This window comes from Anas acuta, chromosome 4 (assembly GCF_963932015.1).
Source record: "Anas acuta chromosome 4, bAnaAcu1.1, whole genome shotgun sequence".
Taxonomy (NCBI): Eukaryota; Metazoa; Chordata; class Aves; order Anseriformes; family Anatidae; genus Anas; species Anas acuta.
The window spans coordinates 15,657,600-15,684,182 of NC_088982.1; the positions used below are offsets into that span (position 1 = coordinate 15,657,600).

Genomic DNA, 26,583 nt, shown 5'->3' on the forward strand with positions numbered 1-26,583 from the left:
GAGACAGGTCTGCGTAACAAAACAATTGAGAATCAAACATCAGTTAGTTAAGCAAGTTCTTTTTTATTTAAGTGAACTGGCAACATTTTCTCAAATTAAAAATAGAAACTTTTAAAAATCTACAGTTCTGAACATTACATATACACATTATGCTACATACTGTCAATTAGAAATGTCTCCATTTATGACCTAAAAATGAAAAAATTAAGGTTATTCCAGATTAAAGACTGGTATGACTTTCCAACATTTCTTTAAAATTATTTGAATGATTTTCAGGATTATCCCTACTTCAAGCTAGTGAACTTCACTGGAAACAGTTAAGAATACTGATATGCAAAGAGACACTATTTGAGATCAATATGCCCAATTATTTCACACTTTGTAGTGTTTTACGCTAGTACGATAAATACTTGTGGCTCTTTTGATTAATTCTGCTGTTAACTAATTCAGCAACACAACCGTATGCCAAAATTCAAAGCAATAATGCCAGAATAGAAATTCTAACTCCAGTTGCTGAACATGTCTGAATTTCAATATTGGAAATCCTATTTTGAAATTATTTAACAAAAATAGTATCACTGCCCCCCAGGGAGGCACAGCTTAACAGTGATACTGTTAAGGATGTTACAGAAGTGGGTGTGAATGGGGAAAAGGGAGTCAGAGAATGTAAAGCATTCTGAAAATCACCAACATTGACATCTTTCATGCTCTTTTTGGGTACTACTGAACTCTAGAAAGCTTAGCTTTTTGCTGTATTAAGCATTACACATACTCCCAACCCTCCCACACAAACACAGTTTCAAAACAGAAGTCTCCCTTTTAGGTCTATGCTGCAAAAAAGCACTAAAAATTAAATCATAATTAGAAAAAAAAAAAAAAGGAAGAAAAAATGCAACTGAACTTTCAGAGACACAAAGAGACACTGTGCATCCCATTACAATTAAAATTTAGTCCAAATTGTTCATTCAAGAGCACCAAATAGCAACACTGATCATGCTGGTAAATTCATTTGTGAAATGTATTATACAATATTAAAATCTTAACTAAACACTCATAAGTTTTAAGAAAAACATATATACAAAAGTCTCTGTATACAAAATGTATTTTTATGTAAACGTGTATGTACTGTATTTAACGCATCTCAACAATTTAAAATAAGAACTTGACCAATTGTCAAAGGACTAAGCAAAGTCAGTTAATCTAATTAATTTATATCCTGTGATGTAAGATAGAAAGCCCAGTGTAAAAAAGTAAAAAACAAAAAACCGTTTTAATTCAAGCCTTGAACAGTGGTATTTGAGAGGCAGTGCCCTGGTCACAAAAGATCCTGTACAGTAGTTTATGGCATAACATTCAATAGTACATTTGTGATTTACAGTGTGGGTCACATAAAACAAGTGGCTCAGTATTTTGAAGATGAATGTAAATGCCAATACGCTTGGTAGAGTAACGATACAGTCCCATAGAAGAATCTTGAGCCTCATTTCTGTAGCCTGGAAATAATTACAAAAACAAGTCAGGAAAACTTGATGAAGACACAATTCTAACGTAATTTAACCAGAACAAAGGCATAGATTTTCATAGGAACACAAATATGGTTCAATACGTTTTTAAAATTATTTTTAGATCTTACAACATTCATATTACTGAAAGCAGAATAGTCTTCAAAATAGGAAAGTAGGTCTGGAATTGACTCTAAAAGCTTATTGCTTACCCCTTAAAGTTTCCAGTATCTGTTACCACTGTTCCACAGAGCTATACAAAAAAAAAGCAAACAAGCAACACAAATCAGAATCATAACTTTCTTTTGTCCACAGACAGAACAGAAACAGAGTGTCTAGCTATAAGGCTCATTTGGTACAAAATCCTTCTCAAACTTCCACTTATTTAATGAATAACTTTTCAAGAAAGAGAAAATAGTTTTCTGGTTTACTCCACCAACCTCTCCTCTTACCTTTGTTTTAGGATAGGAAGAAATGTTTGGGTTACCAATTCAACACCAATCTTCTTTGAAGAGCCTAATCCAGCCTCCAATTTTATCCTCTCAAAGTGTTGTCTGCATTTGAGGTTATTTATATCTTTAACACTTGCTTTAACATGTATATCACCTCTATGTGAGGTATCTATATAAATGTAAACACACCTCATGGTTCTCCTACTTGTATTTACATATCTCGTATTTATAAAGAGAGAGATTTGTATCTCCTTTTAGCAAAACAATTCAGCTGGTTTCCAAGGACAAAGAAAACTATGCAAAAGTGCAGGTGTACAGAGACCTATTCACAGTCAGATCTCCCAAAGTGTCTAAAATCCTTGCAGAAAAAGCAAGGATCATTTAAAAATAAACAGCTTGCTCAAATGAAAATGAAGAATAAGACCCTACTCGTACGAGAATCCTGGACTAAGGAACCCAATGCATGTATCTAACATAATCAGCAGTTTTTCAAATGATTTCAGTTAACTTTTCAGAAGAAAGTATTGCTTCAAACAGAATTCTTACGCCATATTACAGAAGGCAATTTTGAATAACTATTAAAATTTAGAAAAAGGAAGTCAGAATTGAACTAGTGGCTTTAAAATATTATTTTATGTTAATTTTTAGCTTATTCAGGAACACTGTATTAACTATTAATCAATTCCTGAAATATCATGAAAAACATACTCTAAACTTCAAGATTATTAACATTCATATTAAAGATTCAAAGATCAGAAAGGGACTTCTAAGGCCTGAGCAATTATTAGTTTCCTCTTATGTAAGATATCAAAAGTCCTGAAACAGTTCTTAGATGTGGCAGTGGAGATTAGTTTTGAATCAGATACCTTCTAGATTTATTTAGGGAATCTTTAAACTGCAGCACAGATGATGACAATCCTGATCAGATCACTAAAAACACTGTTATATATAAATACTTACTTTAGAAGGAAACGTGGAATCCAGATTTGGTCACTAATAATTACTGTAAAATACACTTCTAATAAACAGTAACATGCAGCTGATGCAGCCATAAAATCTGGCAAGATTTGCAAACTTTCCATTTTCTATCATCACTAAAAGAACAATGCTATCTTATTCGTCTGCCAGCTCTCGACCTGTATTTTTTCATTCATAAAGTTGTAAATTAAGGCACAGGGAGCTATGTACTTTAATTACAGATTACAGCCTTCCTTAAGCAACTCATATCTTGCAAAATATACTATTAAAGTTGATGGACACCCTATGTTATCCATAAAAAACTGAAAGTCTCACAGCTAGCTAAGGTCTTACAGCACAAGAGTTGGAGACAGAAAAGAACACAAGCCTCCTGCCTTTTAAATCTAACTTAAATTTCTGTTTTTGTGATGTTACACTAACTCTACCCATGCGGAAACACCCATTTAATTTCTTCATGTTTTCTGCATATCCTGGATCATCTGCCTTTTGCACAGCAAAAGCTCTTCACTGCATCATCTAAAAAAATGTAATATAAGCACACTTACTCTGGTGACAGAGCAAATGAGCAATTAAATGCTATGCTTATTTGCAGAGTCTCTACAGCTCCTCATTAGAATTCAGGATGATCAGAAGAAAAAGCTGATTTTATAAAATTTGGCTTTTGTGTTCCATGCATTGCACAGGAAGAACACACACAAATTAATCAGTTTGTAAAGTTGCACCTGCTTCAGTCCTAGATAATATATAAAAAGATAGGCTCATTACAGACAAAAAAAAAAAAAGGAGCAAGAATGCATTCCACCCTATCACTTTCACCTGCCATCAAAATATTTTAATGTTTACCAATTATTTAGGGCAACCCATTGTGCTAGATAAATACCTAATTATCTGCATTTTATGTCCAAATGTAGGCAATTTCTTTGTTACGTTGCTGGAGATTATTACAATATTAATTGTTATGTAATGAAAATTTAAGAAATATAAATCATACAGCATTTTTTATAATGAATAATCATGCAAGAAACATAAATTATTAAGTGATTCACTTTAAAACGTGCAGGAAACTGGATAGGTGATTAATAGAGTAGATTAAGCAAGGACATGAAGGCATGCAGTTTCAGACTTGGTTTACCTTGTAATAACAGGATTGTGTATACCATATAAATGCTCTTTATGATAACCATTATTACCATTTTCCGTACTGTAATAAAATAAATACACCAAAAAAGACCATGTTAACTACAAGATGCACTATGTACAGTATGGCTTCCAAGACATGTACATGGATGATGGTCTTATATGCAAAGATAAACTGTTTCTGTACAGTAGAAGATAACTTTTCCTTTGTAACAATTAGGAGCTATGGAATAAGTATAACTTTACATTTTTTATATTTTAATATTCTCCATAAACTATTTATTAAGATATTCCAGTTGAGTTGGATACTCTAATATAAAGTCTGGTGAAACAAAACGTGTTACCTCTGTTGAAGTAACAAGTTATATTAAAAATATAAACCCTCCCACCTGAATAAAATAATTTTACCAAATACCAGCAAAAATGTCTTACTTTTTCATGGGTATAGTTTCGACACTAAAAAACATAAAAAAGGAGGAGTCATTAACCAGACAGTAAAATAAGTGATTAACTTTAGCTGTACATGCCTGTTTCTGCTCTACTGATTTCTGAATGTGTAATGAAGAATTATCAGTGTGAAATTTGAGAAATGCAGTGCACAGGCTAACTGAAGAATGAGTAAAACGAAGAGCAGAAAAGCAAATAGTAAAACCAAAACTGATGGGAAAATAAGTAAGAACAGTTATCATAAAGTAAAATGCCAAGTCCCTGAGACAGAGGAACTGCAATTGAAAAAGGAAAGACTGGTTAGGAATAACTAAGACAGTAAGGAAGCAAATAGTTAATTCAAGGAGATTACAAAGCACAGTTCACCTAAACAGATAACTTAGCAAAGCTTAATCGGTTGCACATTGGAAGATATTTATATAAAGGCTGCACATAAAGCTCTGAAGACCTCATTCTGAAGTCATCTCTTGAAGCCAGAGCTAGAAATATCTACAATCATGGCAATTTAAATTCACCAAAGTCTACCTGCATGAAGCACTTTGCAGGTACCAACCCAAACCTGCAGTATTTCTCAAGAACATGCATTGCTCATCTGACAGCACAGAAGATTTAAAGCACCTTAATGTGAAACACCAGAAAAAACATTTAAACCCATTTGCCCTTTAGTTTGACTAGGAGTATATACTTACTCGTCATACACATCCTCTGTATCCATTCTACGATAGTATTTGGAGAGTTTTACAGCAAAAATTATGGCAGGAATTAAAAATATCGAAGAGCCTCCCAAACCAAACCAGAAGGTATTCTGAAAAGAAACAAAATCCAGGAAAAAAAGAAGATCACAGAGCACAGTTACTAAAAGAACTCATTAGAAACTACTGTCAGTGGTCTGTGCACTGAAGCTCCTTATACTAGCATGGAACAGGACAAGCTAAGCAACCTCCACAGTCGTTAAAGTAAAGAACACTTCTAAAGTGTTCTTTCTAAAGACACCACTATCTTACAGATGTAACCAAACAGAAGACTGTCCAGAGATGCTCAAATTCTCAAATTCACACATGCATAATGTCTTAAGTAGTTATTTCAACTTAGTCAGCCTTGGGCTAGAAAGTGATTTTGTCTCTCAGCATTTACTAGTGTCATTTTTTTCCTTTTCTCGCTATTTTAAATTAGTATCTGAGTTTCTTGCAAAAATCTGAGTTCAGCACTTTCTCAATGTGCTTTTTAACTTGTTAGCTGCAACCTGCTTGCATAACTAATTGTATTATCGCACAGATGAGCTGAGTTATCATCAGATGTTAGAATGATAATTTTTCAAATTTGGTTTGTATTGCCTAGAGGCATTCTGACTTGTATGTGACTCAGATAGGTTCTATCATCAAAAAAACCACGATTCATCTGCCGCTGCATGCTTAGTTGGTACTCAAAACCCAGAAGCTCTGTAATTTATGAGATGATCCACGTGTACAACATGGCTCTGGTAGGTTAGAAAATTTTATGGCATTATCAAGGTCAGAGTGTCTTTGACTGGTTACATACATTTACTGTTAGTGTGACTGTTACCCAGCTCAAATTGTGATACAAATAATAGCTAGATGTTTCAGGTCATTTCCATGCATGTGGTTGCTTATTTTATTTTTAATATATGCTGCCCCATCTCCAAGCTCTTTTGCAAGACAAAAGGGCCAATACTGCCCTTGCATACTGATGCAAGTCATGCTCAGTCTCCACTGTACAAGAATGATTCAGTCTGCTACAAGTCAAGTGATAAAAAAATCCATTTACCTCATTCAGGTAAATTCTAGATTCCAGAAAAGATACTTGAGAAAGTTTTTCCTTAATATTTCTTTCTCTCTCCCTCCACCTTAAGTTAGAAGTGGTTACTGCTAAAAACTTCAGATTTTTATGTTTTTTCTATTTCAAGGAGGTTCTGAATCATGCAAGCTGAAAACCGTCTTTTCCAAAACTTAGATTCCAAATTAGTAGTAGTGTATTTATTTCACAATACAACTTTGAAAAATATTTGCTAAGAAAAGTTGATTTTACAGGATTCTTGCTAACAGAAGCCGAAGTTTAATGAAAACTGAAAACAAGTCCAGCACTGGTTGATCCAGGTCCTTGAAAAACTTTGGATGTGATCCTTTACTGTCACACTTCTGAATAGTCTAGCCAGAATAACTGAATGCAGAGTTATGTTCAAAGAATTTCTCACTTGATGCCCTAATTTTGAGAAACAGATAAGATTTCTTACCACAGAATCAGTTACATAGCTGCATAAAAATATATCTACTGCTGTATCTATCACATTGGCAATAGGCTTGCATGCTGCTACCTCCATGGCAATCTGAAAGACATTAAAGAAAACAGTTTGAGTTATCTAACAGATTAAAAATAAGAACCTCAAAACTTGCTTACAGCTACTGTTTACTGAATTGTTCTCTCTCTCCCTTTCCAAATTCACAATAAATTCCAGTGGGATATGCTATCAATTGAACTTAAATCTTTAAAACATCAACTCAATTTCTCAATGACTTAAGCTAAAGAAAGAAGAACAAAACAAGATGCCAATGATATCATTTTGAACTAAGCAGTCTCAGTACAATATTAGCACAAATGGTAGTTTTCAGGCTAGCCCTGGAAAAAAAAAAAAAACAAACTGTACTAAATTGGCATTTTATTCCTATCAGTACTACTCATCCTTTCAATTCTACTTCATACAAAATTATTTACAGAAGACAAGTTTTCTCCTTCCCATTGAGCACAAATATCTTACAAATTGAAATTACAAAACATACAATCAATGTAACTTTTCTATTACTACTATTTAGCTCCTTTATGTTTTTAAAAGCAGCTTCTCTCAATAAAGCAAATGCACCTTACCGACTCCTTCACCCAATCAATGTATTGCTCGAAGTAGCCAACTATGGTGTCCATGTACTTTTTTGTTTCCTAAAAACAGACAAAAGTAAGTGAACCTCTATCTCCATGATAGGTTAAATGTAATTAAATCAGATAAAACTTACCTGGACAATAACTAGAGAAGCATTGTTGTTTATGAGAAGCTGGGCAGCATTAACAGCGCTAATGACGTTTTTCACCTTAACCTGGAGGGGAAGAGAAGGTGTTTAATATAAATAAATCCCTTTCAAGCTGTTACAGTTCTTCCGCAGCCACTATATATGATAAATTATTCTCTTGATAAATCCATAACATTGTCTTGTGAGCACCTGACAAAATATGCAATTACGCTCTGCCTAAGGATCATGACTATTTGACAAAACCCTTAACTACTAAAAGAGGAAAGTAGCAGTAGGTATGAACGGCAACTTTTCCTGGAACCTACATAATTAGTTTATATACTAGACCACCTTTCTCTTCTGTTCTTGTTGTCTTATACTTTCATCTCTTGAGACATCCAATCTTTGGGTCCTACGATAGTGGTCAAAATCACACAAAAAAAAAGGTACCAGAGCCAAAGGCAGGCTGGAGGCGATAGAAAACTTTGCTGACAAAAGTAACCATCTCGTTGCTTATCCTCCTCACACCTGCAGAGCCCGAAGGCAGCTGCTCTCACTATGGTGCAGGCACTAGCTGCTGTTTGAATGGGAAACTGGACACCCTGGAGAAGCTTCTACACAGGCTCCCAGTGTTTGGCTGATGCTGCAGAAGCAGAAGGGTAATGACTACAATGCCAAAGAGAAGGGGCCCAGTGGGAGCTGGACATTGGACAAGAGCTGGTTAAGAATGTGAATCACAAAGCTCTTGTCTCAGTTGTATTTTTGGGTTTTCTTTCTTGGTGTTCCCCATCTCCAAGTTTAGCTTTCAAGGATTCTAGAAAATAAAAAGGCTACATTTTTACTAGCATTAATAGCACCATACACGGAACTTTACTCAAGTCTATTTTATCACCTGATAATTAAGTTTGTAATTCATATTTTAAAAAAAGATTCTTTCCTTCTTTCCCCCTCCTCTAAAAGGAAGGTAATGGCAACACAGAAGAAGCTGTGCAGAGATATCTTAAAGCTTTTTACTACCTCACTGCACTATAATCTCTTCCTAATAACAGAACAACCAGAAATAGTCAAACCTGTATTGAAAATATGTCCTGTATATGGGGTAAATGGATTTAAAAACACAGTAAAATGCTCCTGTTGCCAGGAAAAAAAACTTACCATAAGTTCAGATGATGTCCTCTTCAGAAGCCTAATGCTCTGATTTAAAGTGCTCTAGTACAAAAGAGGGGAAAAAAAAAAAAGATAAGTCATCACTAGAGGTAAGAGCCTACTTGTTGCAACACTGTATGTGTGCTTCAATTTTGTACAGATTATTTTGTTTGCAATATAATGTACCACATTTTATACAGTAACAGCAGTTATATTAACTTAAAACTAATAAATATATTGTGTTATTAACCATTCATGTTGGTGATTCAGTTACAGCACTAAGTTGGTAAAAGCTATGTACTTGAAGACTTCAAATTAACTCAAATTAGTAACAATAAACTAGGAAAGATTTATTTGGGAGAAGAAAGAGAGAACAGTTGAAATTGGAACTGAGTGTCCAGAGTACAGTTTTGTATTTTGTGGTATTATTGTATATACAAATATACAGGATTTGTATATTGTGCAGTGTCAGAAGGGAAGAAGCACTTACCCTAGCTTTAACATATTTCTTGACAGTCAGTTTTGTAAAAGGAAAAAGAGATGAGAATAATTAGGAGTTAATTAGAAAGAACAGCATAGAATCAGAGGCCTAGTGCTTTTTTAGGAGGGCTTTGACAGGGGCAGAAATATTTTATCTGATGCTAAGATAAAATAAAAGTCTTCAAGTTATGTAGAGAAAAAAACAACACCTAGCACGTACAAAATTCACAGTTTGATACAAATCAGTGTCTGGAAAAAAAAACATTCAGAAGAAGCCTTTTCACATCTTTAACAGCATCAACAGAAAATATTTTCCTTTGGCTCTAACTACAACTGTCAGAGCTTCAATTCCAGCACTGTTAAGTGCTTGTTAACTTCATGAAATGTGTGAAAGTCAAAACTACTTTTATTACTGAAGACAAATGGTAAGAAAAAAAGAAAGTGGGTGATTTAGGATTAGAATTTTGGAAAGTTCTTCCTTGTTTCCTCTTTTATCCATATATAACCAAAAATATAAATAGGGAAAAAATGGGGCCATGATCTTAGGCAGTATTTTAAAGGCAGTATTATAAAGTAGTAGTATCCCACGTATGAGAAATGTTTATTAAATACAGACTTTAACCAGTTTAATCTTCAGTGACAATACAAATGCAACTTGTGCTTATATACTAGCAAGTTCAGCTTTCTAAATTGCATTCAAGATTCAGAGAACTATTTTTTTTACATATATGTTTTAATATTGCTTTAATATTTTACCATAGCTTGCTCCAGTGGTACAACTTGCTGGTTATGAATCATCCGAATATTGTTTGCATGTCCTTTTAAGGCATTTTCCAGTGCTCCTTTTGGCTGCAAAAAATGAAATTATTCAGTATTGTTCAATACTCCCAAAGCTTTCAAATAAAAGCAAAAAAGAAAAGTGAACCACAACGAAAGTTACACATTATAAACTGCAGGGCCGCTGACGCTAACAACAGGCTATGGCAAATGGAAATCCTCAACACAAAGGGGAAAAAAAATCGCCATATTAATAATTCAAACCTCAGAAACCAAAACATATATATTAAACTGCTTGTCTGGCTGTAACATTATCGTCAGATTTAATAGAAAATTTTCACAGAGCACACTATGTTAGTTTAAATACAGAAGAGGGAGCACACCCCTTGCTACTCTCCCCTCCTCTGGTCCCTGGTGCAGGGGTGCCCTCCTCTGGACCGAGCATTTCTCATTCACAGATGCTCAAATACTTTTGCTGTGTGTGGCGTGGACATAGCCACTAGTCATCTGCTTTCTGAAGGGCAGTGAAGTTTCAACCCTTTCAGTCAGTAAGCTGAAAATGACTCTGTGAGGGCTATTTTTCCTTTTAGGGGCTTCCACTTTTCAGTCGAAAGATGAGCTTGTGCCCTGATTTTAAAGCCTGGATACCCACCCGGAGCTCACACTTGTTGCAAAATGCCATCAAAATTAAATGTATTTAGGAGATTTAAATCATTTCCTCCACTTCTTTCTTCATTTTTTCCACCTCTTGGTGGCAAAACCAACTGGCTCCCTGAATACACATTTAACTCAATTTCAGAAGTAGAAGAATTTTAGTCCAAGACAAAACATAGACCTAAACCTGTTTTCTCAAAGGGAATCAGATTTCTCTGCTTTCACATCATCCAATCCACTGGTACCCCAACACCACTTTCGGTTAGCAGGCTTGCTTGCCTTTCCTCCTGTGAAATTTCTTTTCCCATTTTGGGACCGCAGCCCTTGGGGAACGTAGGTACCTACAGGCAGGTAACTACAGGCCCATTTCCTTAGGACACAGTTTTAAGGACTCAAAAACTGCTGGATTTGCAAGAAGAGCTACCCTAAATGCAAGCCCTGATTTGTGTAGAAATGAGCCCTCATTCAGGAAAAGGGGTTTCAAGATGTTTCATCTGGGGTACCCTAACAATACAGCTTTCTACTGAGAAAAACTTCTGCTGATACTTTACTGTACTGGCAAATAGAGAATAGGAAGAGCCATCATTTCATTTTGTGGAAAATTTACTTTTTGTCAAAATTAGATTATTTCATGAAAAGACATGCTAGTCAAATACCAGAAGGAACAAATGACAATGCGAATGGCTGTATGAATTTTGCTTCTCTGCTTCTGTACAGTGGAAATTACTTTTTCTGCAATGCCTATTACAGCAGCGTCTACACTGGAAAAGAGAATAAATCCCAAGGCAGCACTGTAATTGAGAATGGCAATGCATCTCTCACAGTACTTGTTCCTCTCCACTGCTGGCATCCAATCTGAGAGAACCAGCCTGGTGAAAAGTAGCAAAACATTTTCCTGGTTAGACCTATGCCTTTTTAAAGCCAGTTTTATCTTTGGGGTACATACTTCTGCAACATTTTTCTGGCCCCCCCTGCAGCTTTTTTCAGCTTTGCCTATTCTTTTGATAGCAGTCTGCCAGGGATGCTGCTCTGTATTGTGATCCTCTTTCCAAATGAGAAGGAAAACAAACCCTTGCCCTCTTTACCCAGTTTACAGGTATAATGGCTAAATATTAAGAAATATACCTATTGTAAAGCCCAACAGCAAAAGACCATCATTTTTAGCTGTATGGCCAGCAGGCTTTGATGCTCAGACACGCGTTCATTTCCTGAGAAGTGCTCGCGTGAGCAGTCATTTCATGTTTTCTGTTCCGAGAGATAAGGGTGCTTGATACTGTCCATAAGGCTACAGAGCAGCTTCAGTACACTTTGTGCTGACAAGCTGGATCCACTTACCTAATAATGTCTGTGGGCAATATTGCTCCTTTCTTCACAGCATCACCCCTTGGTTTGATACAATTTCTTTTTTACTGTTTGCTTTTTCCAGTGTTAAAACGTATATTTAATTTTGTGCAAGGTGCCAGAAAATGCAATCTATACACTCAAAGTTAATTAATTCCAAAAGTTTTTAATGTATTCTTTAATTGATTGTTCCTGTAAGCTGTAAGAGCTATCACAATAATAAAGTAGAATTATAAAATACCCTTGGAAACCACCATCCATTTTGTAACAATCTAATATGTTGTATTGTGTTGGTTTTTTGTTTAGTCACTTTATAGATTACACTATATAGCAAGAATACACTCACTTACATACACTCAGAGAGAACACATTTAATATTGTATTTTTCTTTGTCTTTTATATGAAGAAATTACTCAGCCTGATCTATTCGCACTTCCAATGCTTCCTTTAGATTCTGCTACAAAAAAAAAAAAAAAAAAAAAAAAAGAAAACCCAATCTACCTGCACAATAGATTTTCTTTTATGGAGCTATGTACCTTTAAAGAGAAATCTCAGAGGCAATTCTATTAAGATATAACATGTTGAAGAACTTCAGCTTTCACTTAGAAAACAGCCCCCAAAACAAAAACTCTCCATCTGTACAACCTTCAAAATGGTAGAGAAAAAATTGAAAATGGAAGTGAAGTGTGGCCAAAGCTATTGGTGTCTGTCCAACTCAGCAGACAATCTAAATGAGCAAACAGACAAAGTATGACTCACCCACTGTGCTTAAAGAGGATGATAGACACCATACAAAAAAAAAAAAAACATGGGCAGACTAACCCCCATGCGAGTACAGGTCTGGCATTTAAAAAAAAAAAGGAACAGGTGTGATCAATTTTTGCAAAAAAGCTGGATTAAACATACCAGCCACTTCTACCAGTGCTGCCCTCTCCCTGGAGGAAGGATGAAAATTTGATAAATTCCAACCAGCATGGTCTCACTCTGCTGCTGTGTCTTTTTGTGATACAAATGACTGTAGTACATGTGCAGCATAACTCTCTCCCATGCCACAATGCAGCAATTTGTCTTATGTGACTGCAAAGCAATCTAGTGTCCAAACTGTCTCCCACTTTGAAATTAAATAGAAAGTGACCTTGACATACATCCAAACATATCACTTGAATATTTAGTTAGTTTAGCTGTTAACACAGCTGTGTCATTCTGCAGATTCATTCATTTGTTGTAGTTCTAGCCTTTGACCAGTGTCAGTGTGCCTACATTGAACAAGCCCTACAGAGCAGATAGGATCTTTTTCGTGCATTCTTCCCCCTCAGTGGAGCCCCAGCTCCCAACAGAGGCTTTATGAGCTGCCTCAGTATCCATTTCATTGCTAATTGCAAAATCTTCTGAGCACTAAGTGAAAGAAAACCCACTGAAATCCATCATGATCCAAGCAACTTTTCTCCTAACTAGGACCCTAAAACATAGACAGCAGCAGAGGAAACACTACAATGGAGTTAGCAGGCACTCTGATTTCTTAATCTGCTGTTTAACAAAGTATGCTTCCAAAGCAGAGGCTGTAAAACTGCTAACAAAAAAATCAAGATTGAGCACTCTCTAAAACATAGCTCACATACAACATTGTTTGTTTTTTTTTGTTTGTTTGTTTTTTTAAGTTTTTCCTTATGCGACAATGCACCTTCTATGTGTCTGAAGTACAAGAACTTTCCAACAGAAAGTCTAAATATTTGGCTATACAGACTTATATAATATTAAAATGCCAAATTTTATGTATTATTATATTGATAAGTTAAACTTACCAGCTGGTCTGCTCTTGCTTCTAAGTCATTAGCAAATGACAACAGATCAACCTTGGTTACACTTTTATTGATCTAAAACAAGATATGAACAGTTCAGAAAGAAAAGAGTATGTTGTTATTGCACAAACAGACTGCAATTAATCACACCACCTACTCTGTCCATCCTTTATTTCTTCAAATGTTTACTGAAGTGCTTAACTTCTGAAGTACTTTTGCTCCACTTCCCCTTCCCCACAAAAGCAGATTTTTCCTCTAGTTTTCCCATTGCTGAAGAACCATTTCATTTTAAGCTGTTCCAGTGGTGCCCCTAGATTACTACAGTCTCACCTCTGTTAAATATGCTCCAAAGTTTATCCCATCTATTCCTGAAGAGCTGAAATTCAGAAGATTTTCTTTCCCTATTTCATCCAGCAGAATGATTTTGCTGAGATTTATCTGAATATGTTCGATTCGAAGTGCTACATCTTCTGTATACTGAGAATAGAAACAAATTAGAACACAAAAGTAGTTTGCATCCAGGGCAGAGTCCTCCATACCCCTCCCCTCACATAACAGCATCTTCCTTTCAGTGGCTCATCACTTCTGTGAAGAAGCATGCGAAGGGTTGCAGTAATGCAGGTCAGGATTACAGGTAACCAAAACATTAGTACAGTCGTACAGTGACAGTACAGTTGTGTGTTATTGCAGCTTAACTGAAAGGATTTTATCTATGATTTTATCCCTCTCTTTTTACCTCCAAAATTGGAAACATTCTTAGGAGCATAGCACATTGTATACAAAATCAACATCATTCTGATTGGAATCGGAAGAAAACAGAGTATGAAAGGCATTTATATAAAGAACAAGACCCTCATTATACACCATAAGCAGCCTTTGGTAAATGCTAGACCTTCTATGCAAGTTTCAAAATTAAAAACATTATTATCTGCACCCATAAAAAAGCACATCACAAAACCTTCCGAGGTTTTTGACTAAGACCGATAAAGAACATCTTATTTGCAAATATATTTCTTTCTTTCAAATTAGTTTGGACAGCTCGTGCCTCCTCGCAGAATGTACCAGCCTTCAAAAATATTCACGAACCCACTCGTACTTTCTTTACTTACCATACTGATATTCAGAAATTCATTGATATTGAACAGATGCTCTAGGTGAAGGGAAGTATAAATTCCTTTGTTTTCCTTGCAATCACTGTAAAAATAAAAATACATTCATCAGCCTGAAAACCACCTTGGAGACAAAGCATTAAGAGAATACAAAGCATTAAGAGAATGATTAATGATGTTTTCATATTTTAGGAAAATCAGCCTTTTAAAAAAAGTTCTGGCTACATTCTTTGAAGCTTCATCTATGTAAGTAATAACTTCTCATGGTCTCAAAGATCACAGAATCACAGAATTAAGATAAGCTTTGCAAAGAGCTCAATTGCTAGCATTCTGCCATATTATGTTAAAACTATCCCTAGTAACTCACTGATATAAGAAAATCATTTTTACTAGTGATTCGCCAGAAAATCAATGTTGTCTTCATGAATATGTGAGATTTCTGTGTATGCTTGAAATATGAAGCCTGGGAGATAACACAAAAACTATGTATAAATGGAATTCAATCTTGACCATAACTTTGCATACCTGTACACTTTTTCAAAAGTCAAATTAATATTTGGATTTTTAAAGAGCATGCCAGAAAGATAGTTTTTCCATTGCTGATTTAGTAAGTAGGGAGTATCCAAAACCTAGGAGACAAAATTCAGCTATGTTACCATACGCCCATGTTTTCAATTCATGAATATATTCATGTGTGATCTTTTGACACATACCCACATCTAAGCTTATCACGCACTGATGGAAAAACAAGCAGAGCAGTAGATTCAACCTCTCTGGTGTAGAAAGTGAATATTAAAGCTCCATGTCCCCAAGAAACGCTGAACTGCAGAAAAACTTATCTCCAAAGGAAGACAGGCATGCAGTATTTACACTGCAAAGCCAATTAAACTAAGAAAGGATCAATGTCTCTATTCAATGTGAAAATGGAAAGTAAAAACAGATCCAAACTCACTTGAGGTGTCCCATAAGAAATAATAAGTCATGAATAACTGACAAGACCATTAAGACTCACAGGGATTCTATTCATTGTTTAATAACTTGAATTTGAATAACTTCACCTTGAATAAAGTTTTATCTTCAAAGGGCTCACAGACCAGTTTTTCTACATTTCCACCTGTGACAAAAGTGAGCACCACTACAATCATCAGCACCCAGGAGAAAAGAAAACTGAATCCGACGCCACTGAAAAAGAAATATTAGATTAAGTTTTCAAGAAGAAAATATAAATACTTCAAAGGAACAGTGAAAGCAACAACTAGCAGCTATAGCATTTGCAGAGATAGTAGACGGCCAAATGATGACCTAGTAGATGGCCAAAATACTTCAATTTTACAGCAATATTCTTGCAGTCTGAAATCTCTTAAATGTTTAGGTTCTGTAAAGTTTTCAGTTTTTACAGTTAAAGTTCAGCTAAAGTGGGGAGACACATTTACAGTTGGCATGCAAACTCCTTTAAGAGTTAGAAGCCACAAAAGCACACAACATTCTTTTATAAATTCAAATCTCTGGTTTTGTATTTTCAAAAAAGTTTTAGACAGACTACAGATGCAATCTTCTCCTGCATACAACAGAAATTATATTAAACCCCTACTGGGAACTTCAAACAGCATCCCCAAAGCTGAGAAAACCTGGTCTGAGAAAGTCGTATGTTTCTCACCTCCTTGTATATCTGTTTTCTTTTCAGCAATACGTAAATATATTAAAAAAATAAAAGGCCTACAAATTCAATATACACTTCCAATTATTTGACCCAGTTCTCAAATTCTGAAGTTTCCAAATAGGTTTACACAGATACAATAACTACAATATTAATTTAGCAAGAGTAGATCCAGAGCTTTTACCTTCCCAAAGCCTAAGTGCCTCAGTGGAAGTATGTTAAGTAAATATTTATACTCTATTTTTTTTCAGCACATACATTTGTAACAAAAATTCTCTTCATACATATGTTCTTCAAAATCAATTAAAAACAAAACCAAAAACCTTCTACAGGTATCTGTTTGCATTTTGTTTTTCACAAATAAGTGAAACTTACGCCATAAGAAAGTTTCCTCCCGTGTTGGAAATGCAGCCCCTGGTTGTTGGAGAAGCATGTTTATCATAACCACAGGTTCCACATAGCAATCCAAGATAGTAGAAAACCACAATCAAGACCACCATGCAGCAGAGAATGAGACAACCCAGCCACCTAAGGAATATAGCCAAAGTGCTTGGTTAGTATGCAAACAACATACTAGAGACCCGCAGAACAGTTCGGGCCATACTATATTCCTAATGGCACATTTGTGGTTCTGGCTGAGCAACAAATGTCAGCAATGAAAAAAATGTTTTTTTCTAAACCAGCATATATTTTGGACCAGAACCCAATCACTATTGGATTACAGACAGCTGCTACTGAAGGGTTGGGGAATAACCAAACGTTACATTACAGTACTCCAAGGTACTATTGCAGGTGGCCCATACTGAAGCTTTAAAGACTCCAAGTGGAGCAAACAACGAATCAAACTCCAAATTCCACTGAGCCAAACAGCAATTTGCTCAAGAAGCAACTGAATTTTTGAACTGAATGGCTCAATTGAAATTTCAAAATGCAGGGAGAACTTGATGAGCCTAAGGACTGCTATAAAAACTTGACAAAGTAAACAGTATGAAATAAAAAGCTTTGTGCTGCAAAATGAGATTACTATTCAATTACAGAAGTCAGATAGGTCTCAATTAGAAAGAATAAGTAATAGAAAGAATGCACTTTCTCAAAGTGTAATTGACCCATGCATTCGCAAGGATAAGTATTACATCAGTAGGAACAGGCATAAGTGCACAAAGATTTACCAGGTGTGAAGCAAAATTTCTATACTACTCTGCATTGCAAAGGCCTGCAATAAAAAGGCATTGGCTCCAGGGCCCCCGTGTCCCTATGCTCTCACAACTTACCTGCAACTCAACAAAAAGAAGCCCCAAATAAAGAAGTCACCACAGAGTGGGGGGTAAACTGTTTTCCTTATGCATTACATCTTCTGACATCTACCCTTTCTGGAAAAGATTTGAAGGCCTGCAGAGTAGAAACCACCACTTGCTCCGTACAGGAACAGCACCCAGCTTGGTTAGCTGTGATTTTGAACAGGGCTTACAGAACATTAAAATATTACACAGAATTAACAGTAGGTAGGACTTCACTCCTGCCTTATTTTCTATTTAACACGTTCATACCTGTAGAAATCGTACTGCTCCACTAATGGGAAGTAATCTTGAACATATGCTTCACTCTGTGTAAGATATATTGTCAGATCTGCTAAGATCTTCTGAACAGGGAGAGTTTTTGTGAAGCTGCTGATATTCGAACCAATGGATTCCAGCACATTTTTGATATCTAAAAGAATAAACGTGTTACATTATTACAGATTAATAAGAATAAATTTACATTCCATCTATGCATTATAAAATGCTATTAAGCCTTTTTGCACATATAACAAGGCAAGCCATGAAGACAAGCGTGAAGAAAAGACAAGCAAGCAACAAAAGCATTTAGCTTCAAAGTAACACAATGGCATTTTAAAACACACACTTTATTTTTAGCATTCAGTTTAATGATGAAAGATGTAGATGTCGAGCAGAGTTTTCTTTCCTTTTGTTACAATGAATGTGCCACTTATCTAGCCAGCTTAAATCTTGCTTTTCATGCAATATTGCTAGTGGTAACACTGAGTGAGACAATTAGCCACTAGGTTTATGAAGGAGAAGATCAAAATCTATTTGAACTTCATCCCTTGGGAATACAACACTGTGAAAGAAATTAGACTGCCTATATTGATAATCTATAATAGTTACCTTCAGTCTTATTAAAAAATATTACTTAAATTCATTCCAATTAGTTAGCTACATTCGAGATAATGATCAGTTAAGCCAATTTTTTTCTCAAATTATGAACAAATCTTGTGCTCACAATTTAGATACACATTATTTAGATACACAAAGAGACGATTCATTGACTTATTATTCTTTATTTGTAAAATGGAGTTTCTGTCTGTTCTTCCCCTTTCTTTGAACTTGGAAAATGCTGAAAACATCAAGACGTACAACTATAGGTTGTTACTTGGTAGTAGGCAGCACCCTCATCTTTCTCTGACAACTGGACAAGCTCTGTGTTTTGATGTTTACTCTTCCAATTAAGCTCAACCAGGTACCAAAATGTTCTTTTTTAGAAAAATTTACAAACTAACATGAAATTTCTGTAGTAGAAGTATTGTTTTTGTTTGTTCTGTAACTCAAATTCATTTGTGATAAAAACAAAAAAGTACAGATTTAATAAATGGATACATTAAGATGACCTGTCCGTGTTTATGGATATCAGCAGTTATGGTAAATGAACAAATCTGCATTAGGTTTCCTAATGAAAAGCGTCACATCACACTCTTAGAAAACAGGCTTATTTTCGGCAAGTTCACACAGTATACTATGCTTGTATACATACTGTGTTTCATGTTGCCAAAAAAAAAAAAAAAACAGAATGAAAAACTTACAAGGAACAGCTGTATATTTATGCAGAACAGGTCCACAATGCAAGAACAAAAATTAAAACAGATTAGTATACATACATTATACTACATTTCAGTCAGTGTCAAGTGTCCAGGTACTGTCAAAATCCACAATTTAAAGTCAGAATAACAAAGTAGTTAAGACAGGCATTTAAATTAAGGCACATCTTTTACCTCCCCTTTGTCATCTGCTACATTTTAGTAAAACAGCAGGCAGGATCAGCGTTTTTTTGTTCATTTGTTTGTTTGTTTGTTTAAAAAAAAGCATCACATTCCTGAATATAGCATAGACATATTAGTCAAGCAAAATTAGGCTTGCAAGCAAACAAAGGTAAAGCATCAGTTTCCAGTTGGGACCTCATGATTTCTCATTATTTGAGGCATAAAAAGACCAACAAATAGAACCCCTCCATAAAACACCATATGGACTATTTTTAGATTTTATTTTGGGTCTTCATTCAGACATACTTGCTCTTTATGCTATTTGTGGCACCAGATCTTAAAAAAGTTAAATTTTGCATTTCATTTTTAATGATATTTAGCCTGGGAAATACATCATCAACAGAAGAAAACAAATGATCAGTAATTGATGTAAAAACATCAGCATTAAACAGGTAAAGTGAAGAGACAGTTTCCATTGTCCTCACCTGATAAGATGTTCTTAGTTTGATTCACCACTAAGTCTGGAGTATCATTAAATGCTGCATAGCCCTAGGAATAAAAATTGGAAAATTGGAAAAATTATAATTATGTTTCTCATTGTCAAATTACTTGCAATTTTTTCCTTTTATACAAGGATTGAAAGTTTATACATGGTTAAAATGCATGTGGTAATACTATGAAAAAATATATTTTATTACTGCACATTAAAGCAAATTATGAAGTCAGGTGCATTCCAGATTTGGTTTGGACTCCATCATATTCCTTATAAATTATCTTAATTTATATACACATGCATTTGTCACAATCATATTGAATTTTATAGTACTTTTGCCTGTCAGATCTACTTCATGCAGAACTGAGAATGCACATGAAACACCTTCTCCCCGCAAGTCTATACCTTCCTAACATGAAACGTGTTTTTCAAACAATGAAATCCATCTATCTCTGTAATCCATTTTCCTCAGTGAGAAGGGGAGAGAAAAGATAAAAAAAAGCTGTGGGGACCAAGCTCAGTAGCTCAGCTGGACAGAAAGGAGAAGCCACTGCAGTGGACACCTGAAGCCTTTTCCTGCAGGCCTGATTAATTCAGCAGCTTGCAGGGATCTAGGCCTCCAACACATAGCCTTTGGTTCAAGAAAGTGCCCTTCTGTTACTCATAAATGTTTTCAAATTGCTAGTTTATAAACTGCTCAAACTATGCTATATAGTTATATAGGTGAAAGGATAGGTGAAAGTCACAGTATTTTGTAGACTTGCAAAAATACCAATAGTAATTCCCTTAGATCAGTTGCACCAGACTTAAGATCAAATACACACATAAAAAATTAAAAAATATATATTTCAAGACAGCTGAGATTCCAATACATCCAATTAGGAGACCAATTAGGAGTTTTATTTTTTTAATGTAAACTAAAAATATAAAGTCTGCAACCAGATCCACGTTTCTGCCTTTTTGCTTTTTAAGGGCTCTTCTTTCAAGCAGACAATTAGCATAACAATTTTGAAGTGTAGTATCCTGGGGATGTAAAGCACCATAGTCATATATTTAAAAATTAAATCTTGGTCAAACAATGGAATAATGAGAGGTATCTACCATGAGGCAAGATAAGGTGGGAACAAGTGAATTCTGCTTGAGAAAGCCAAGGGAAAACAGGTGATTTGTAAGTATCCCAGTTTATTTATTAAGCACTAACAAGCTTGTCAGGAAACATACCTTCTGAACCAGACTAGAAAGGTCTATTTTAAGGACATCGTTGACCTTGGCTAGCTGTGAGCTCACTCCCGGCAACTAGGAAACAAAAAGCATTCTTGAGTCACATCAAAGTAGTAGTCTTGCTACTTTACTAATATTTCAAATATAACAGTGAGGGTAAAGAAACTAGAAAGCCCATTTATAACAGAATCTTTCTAGCACACCCCTGAAACCTTTGTTGTACAAAAGTAAAGTTTAACTTCAGCATTTTCAGGAAGAACAGATTATTTTGCAGCCCATAGCAGCACTTTAACATAGCTGCTTGATACACATTTTATTCTCTTCTTCAGAGAAGATGAAAACAGTAACCAGAACTACCCAGAAACACAGAATAAGTGAAGTTCATGTATCTCACAAGTGACAGCACACTGAACCATCAATTTGCAGAGATATTAGTGGGCTTATTCAAGGCAATCACACTGCAAGTCTGAAAAATACTCGCTTACCCCACTAAAATTGGCATTAATGTTCAGCTGATTTAATGAATTCCTGATGATATTGCAAGTTGAGGCAGCCTGTGCTGCAGAGCATGCAGAATCATTGAGGGTGTTGCTCAGGTGCATTTTAACATCTGTCAAATTTGCATGAAGCCTCTCGGTGCCTTCCTGCAAAACCTCAACAGAGACGCTCACATTTTCCAGTGCCTCCTTCGTTTCTCTGATTGCTGCAAGGATGAGATACAGTTTTTAAAAAATCTTAAGTTAGAAACTAGATACAGGTAGAGAAAGTATACATGTACGTATAAGCACTATGTACTTCTTAAAAATACTGATTTAAATAACCTTTCCATCCCTCCCAGAAGAACCCTCTAGCACAGAATATGTATTTCTTACAGATAAAAATAAATCACATTTTCCTACAAACAAATTAACGAGCTCAAGCTACTTTTATTGAGACTCTACCCACTTCTCAGATTACTCTTTTCTCCTCTTTCCCTCATTTTTCTAAACCAGAGGATTTTGATAAAGAATTTTAATGCTTGGTTATTAGAAATCAAAAGTAAGCCCATATCCACAAGACAGTGTTTTCAACATGTTGGTTGTAATCCAACTCAAGAAATTATGTAGCTGCAAGAGGAAAGGAAAAGAGATCATGTTGTAATGGCCAAGCATTAACCCATGTTAACACTGTATGCCTTCAGATTTTGTCCCAATCACACAAAACAAAAAGAACACTAAACAGGTGTTTTAAGACAAAAACCACAAAGATACAACTAAAAATGCACAAGCGTACAAAAATAAAGCACATTTCACACAACACAAGGTTTTATCTTTTTTTTTTTTTTTTTTTTTTTTTTACCTTTGATAGCCCTTTCCACTTTGACTTCAAGACAAATAAGAGAAATAAAGCAAAAAAGGAGAATGGTGACGAATGAATGAGAAAGAACTCAATAAAGAATTTATGAGTTAAAAAAACAAACAAACAAACACAAAGTGACTCAAGTTTAAGGATGCCTTTCACTTTGCTCTATAAAGTGTGCCTGATTCCTGAAAAAGAAATAAAACCTTAAATATGGGAAAAAAAAAAAAGTATTTTCTTTAAAGGAGACAGAACTAAGCACAAGCAATGCTAAACTTAGAGGTACGATCAAGAAACTGTTGGCACTCTCATAGTAGGCTTTGCAGTGATGAGGCCAACGTTTGTTCATTCACTGACCTGTCAAAGGCTAACCTACAAAGACCTACAGAGAGATCGTAGAGCACAGCTCTCCTAGTTTCCCTTAAAATCAATGGAAAGGGACAACCACCTGAATAGGGAATACAGATTTCATCTGTCTTCAGTGACTGCTGAAACTAGGTATCAACAATGGCACCCGATTTACTTTTTAAATACGTTTATAAATCTTAGAACATCAGACATCCTCAGCCTAAAAGCAACATGACATGTAGAAAAATGGTAAGTAGAATCATAGTACTGCATAAAGCCATCCCATGCTGTGAACTAGAAAGATGACGCCTGTCTTGCCATGGCAACTGAACATTAAGACACGAATATGCACATCTTTACCTCCTGCCATTGTCAAAGCTGCATCAAGTGCGGGACGCACTTCTTTCCCCAGCTGTTCCTGAACTCTGCTACCGAGCAAAGACCCAACATCTGTGGCATGGAGAGATGAAAAAACGTTACATACTAGTTCAGTTTAAACGACCTCACAGGTGCTATCACACTGAACAAAGGATAGATAAAGTATTAAAATTTCTCTAAGGCCTGACAGTCAAAATTCAGTGACAGAAGGATCACACAAAAACTCAACTGTCCTTTAGCTAGCTACAGGCTCATAAAGGACAGCATTACATCAAAATACAGTGGAAAATATTCACTAGCACTTGACCATATACATAAAGATCCATACAAGTCTTATGAAGTGTGGCTGAGGGAGCTGGGGTTGTTCAGCTTGGAGAAAAGAAGGCTCAAGGGAGACTTTATTATACTTTAAGATTACCTTAAAGGAGGTTGTATCAAGGTGGGGATCGGGCTTTTCTCTCAAGCACCAAGTGATAAGATGAGGTGGAAACGGGCTCCAGTTGTGTGAGGAGAGGTTTAGGATGGATTTTAGGAGAAATTTCTTTACTGAAAGGGTTGTGCAGCACTGGAACAGGCTGCCCAGGGAAGTGCTCACCATCCCTGGAGGTCTTCAAGAAATGTGTAGATGTAGGACTTAGTTGCATGGCTTAGTGGTGGACTTGTCAGTACTAGGTTAAAGGTTGGACTAGATGACCTGGGGGTCTTTTCCAACCTGAATGATTCCATGAACATTCCAATAGACTACAGAATCTGTATTTCATTACATTTACTACTTTTTTTGGAAACAGACTTTTTCCACAAGCTACCTTAACACAGTCTCACATCTGGAAAGGAATTTTGTGGCATACTCGTTCACTACAAGCTACAGTTTTGTAGTGCAAGAGAAAGTAAACAGATTCTTTTCCTTACTCATTCCTCATGCGTCAAGGTCACCCAAAGCCTGGACCTGCCAAACACCTCTGCTGAAATCCCTTAAGCGCGTTATGCACGTCTGCCAGTCACTGCTCCTCACACACTGCATTCAGCTCTGGTGCTCGCAGCACCAGCTTCAAGCTCACCCAGCACTATCCCCACCCTCCAAACCCTCCTGCCTCACTGCTCACAAACACCAATGAATCTTAGTTCAGCAGAAATGAGAATGTGTGTGTGTGGAAGACAGACAAATGCAAGAGCAGAGACTGGTGAAGCATCTTAACACAACATGTCCTGTAGGTGGCTGCTGGGTCTTCTCCATTTTCAGGTTACAGTAAACAGCTTTTTTGGCTTTTGCTCTCGATGATATGGGAATACTGAGTGGTACAGAAGCATCCATTACTGTCAAGACTGTCATTTCTAGCTTGGGATGAGCTTTTTATCAAGCAGAAAAGACTTTTCAGCATTTCCTTAGGGTGGGCAAACTGAACTCATCTACATTTCTCTCGAGGTTTATGCTGCTGTTGATTCCCTTTGAATGAAACCCTTTTGTCCCCAGGTATCACACACTTAATTCTGGTATCCCAGTACTATACAAGAAAATAAAAGCCATCTTTATTTATTGATGAGCACTCTTATCACAGAACCAGCTATGTTCCTGTTAACTAACGCATTAAACAGGCATTGAGAGTAAGTAAATATTTAATTGGAATTTTCAGTTTGCAGTGCCTGGGAAGCTACAAGCTAGTATTTGAAGTGCAGATGTCAATTTATTTTTAAATTATTATTATTATTATTATTATTATTAAAGTCTTAAACATGTCACACAGCTTTTTAGACTAGAGTGTTCTTGGCTAGAGTTAATTAGGGAGATGTGCAACTACCACTTCGGCTACCACCTTCAGTATGCTTTAGTAGCCTTTCACAGCAGAGACACTTTGACCTGAAGGTATGCCAAGCTGCCTGCATTGAAAACTATTTTTAAAATGCACTTTAAACCTACACTGAAGGATAGATTCTAGGAATGATAAATCAATACATTTGCTTCCAGCAGTCCTGTTTAAAATTAGTTTTGGTATTTTAGTATTGCATTTCAGTCTGAAATGCAGACCTGTACCCAAGTTGCCATGTTTATTAACACATGCTAACAATATGTACTGAATTCTAATCTGTACTGAATATGATCACCCTTTTCTATTATCATTGTTTTTGGAAAGTGATGCTTAAGTTCTAAAAAACATCAGATGTTTGGTTGTTTCTGTTTATTGAGGCATATAAAAAGGTGATGCTGTGTATCATGACTGCACTGAAGGAGAAGGTGAAGCAGTTGTATGTCAAGTTTTATCTCTCGCTCTTCAACTGCTCATCCTGAAATGCCAAATACACTAAGCAGCTTTGGGAAGAAGATAAACGCATATCTCAACTTCTAGCTGAGTAGAGGACAAAGCATAACAACAAAAATAAACAAATGCAGAGATCTATCAGTCATTGTAACTGTGGCAACAGCTAGCAGCTCTCCTCTTTCACATTTGGCTCCACAGTCAAAAACCGAGGAATAATACTCTAAAAAAGCATTAGGTATTAGTGGTTACTGAACTATAAAAAGGAAAATAAAATCTTAGTCTGACTTACTGTATAAGTGATTTAACAAAAGAATTATTTCAGAAAATAATGTGCATTACAGCAGTTCCAAGACAATTTATATGAAAAGAATCTTAGGTTTTAGCCTCATTTACGATTAAGAACAGTAATTATGTTTGCAAACTATATTCTTACAACTAAAATTTCATTTTGCATTATGAACTGTTTACATTATCTTATTGAAGGCTTTAAATACACATCACTAGCCCCCTTTAAATCAAAAGTACTTACTATTTAGGTCAGAGAGTGCTTTATCCTTGGTTGTGTTGTACTGGCTCACCAAGTAGTCAATTTGCTGAAAAAAGATAATATGGAAAACTATTAAAGTAATTGGAAAAAAAAGTAATGCTTTCAAATGAGTCAGAAATTGCCACACTGAAACAATCCAAATATTTGTGCAAACCTCCCAAATCCTAGAGCTCTGTTTTCAGTTAACTAAATATTTTAAAACCCTGCTTAGCAGAAGTGCACATAAAAAAGATGCGGTTAATCGGGAAGTCTACGTAACTGGAACATCTCTGGGGAAAAAGATTCAGCTTAAAAGTGTTAAGTACCAGGAACGGTGGCCATATGAAGGTTTCAAGTCAGGCAGGCACGGTAAGTTTGTGCATGTCTTCACCTCCCTTATTTGATTTTTCTAGTGAAAGAGAAAATTTCTCTGGAAATGAGAGACATGCAACAAATTGATGGGATGGTAGCTTTGAAGAAAATTCACAGTCCTG

The 26,583-nt window shown here is 35.7% G+C and overlaps 1 protein-coding gene across 14 annotated transcripts in view; it reads right to left on the reverse strand.

Moving 5' to 3' along the window:
- Positions 1 to 43: 43 nt before the first annotated feature.
- Positions 44 to 26,583, reverse strand: part of PROM1 (prominin 1) — a 61,533-nt gene continuing 34,993 nt past the window's right edge. For 6 of the 14 annotated variants that reach the window (XM_068679963.1, XM_068679956.1, XM_068679950.1 and 3 more), the window contains 23 exons: positions 26,093 to 26,156; positions 23,291 to 23,380; positions 21,730 to 21,947; positions 21,245 to 21,319; positions 20,016 to 20,079; positions 18,044 to 18,203; positions 16,872 to 17,024; positions 15,898 to 16,021; positions 15,365 to 15,468; positions 14,840 to 14,924; positions 14,061 to 14,207; positions 13,734 to 13,805; positions 9,916 to 10,008; positions 9,170 to 9,187; positions 8,689 to 8,742; positions 7,540 to 7,620; positions 7,397 to 7,465; positions 6,768 to 6,860; positions 5,206 to 5,321; positions 4,502 to 4,525; positions 4,065 to 4,133; positions 1,715 to 1,755; positions 44 to 1,493 (listed from right to left, as the gene is read on the reverse strand). In XM_068679963.1, coding sequence (XP_068536064.1) covers positions 1,737 to 1,755; positions 4,065 to 4,133; positions 4,502 to 4,525; positions 5,206 to 5,321; positions 6,768 to 6,860; positions 7,397 to 7,465; positions 7,540 to 7,620; positions 8,689 to 8,742; positions 9,170 to 9,187; positions 9,916 to 10,008; positions 13,734 to 13,805; positions 14,061 to 14,207; positions 14,840 to 14,924; positions 15,365 to 15,468; positions 15,898 to 16,021; positions 16,872 to 17,024; positions 18,044 to 18,203; positions 20,016 to 20,079; positions 21,245 to 21,319; positions 21,730 to 21,947; positions 23,291 to 23,380; positions 26,093 to 26,156 — 1,992 coding nt within the window. In that variant the 3' untranslated portion in view covers positions 44 to 1,493; positions 1,715 to 1,736. The other 8 variants (XM_068679957.1, XM_068679955.1, XM_068679961.1 and 5 more) reach the window with 6 other exon arrangements.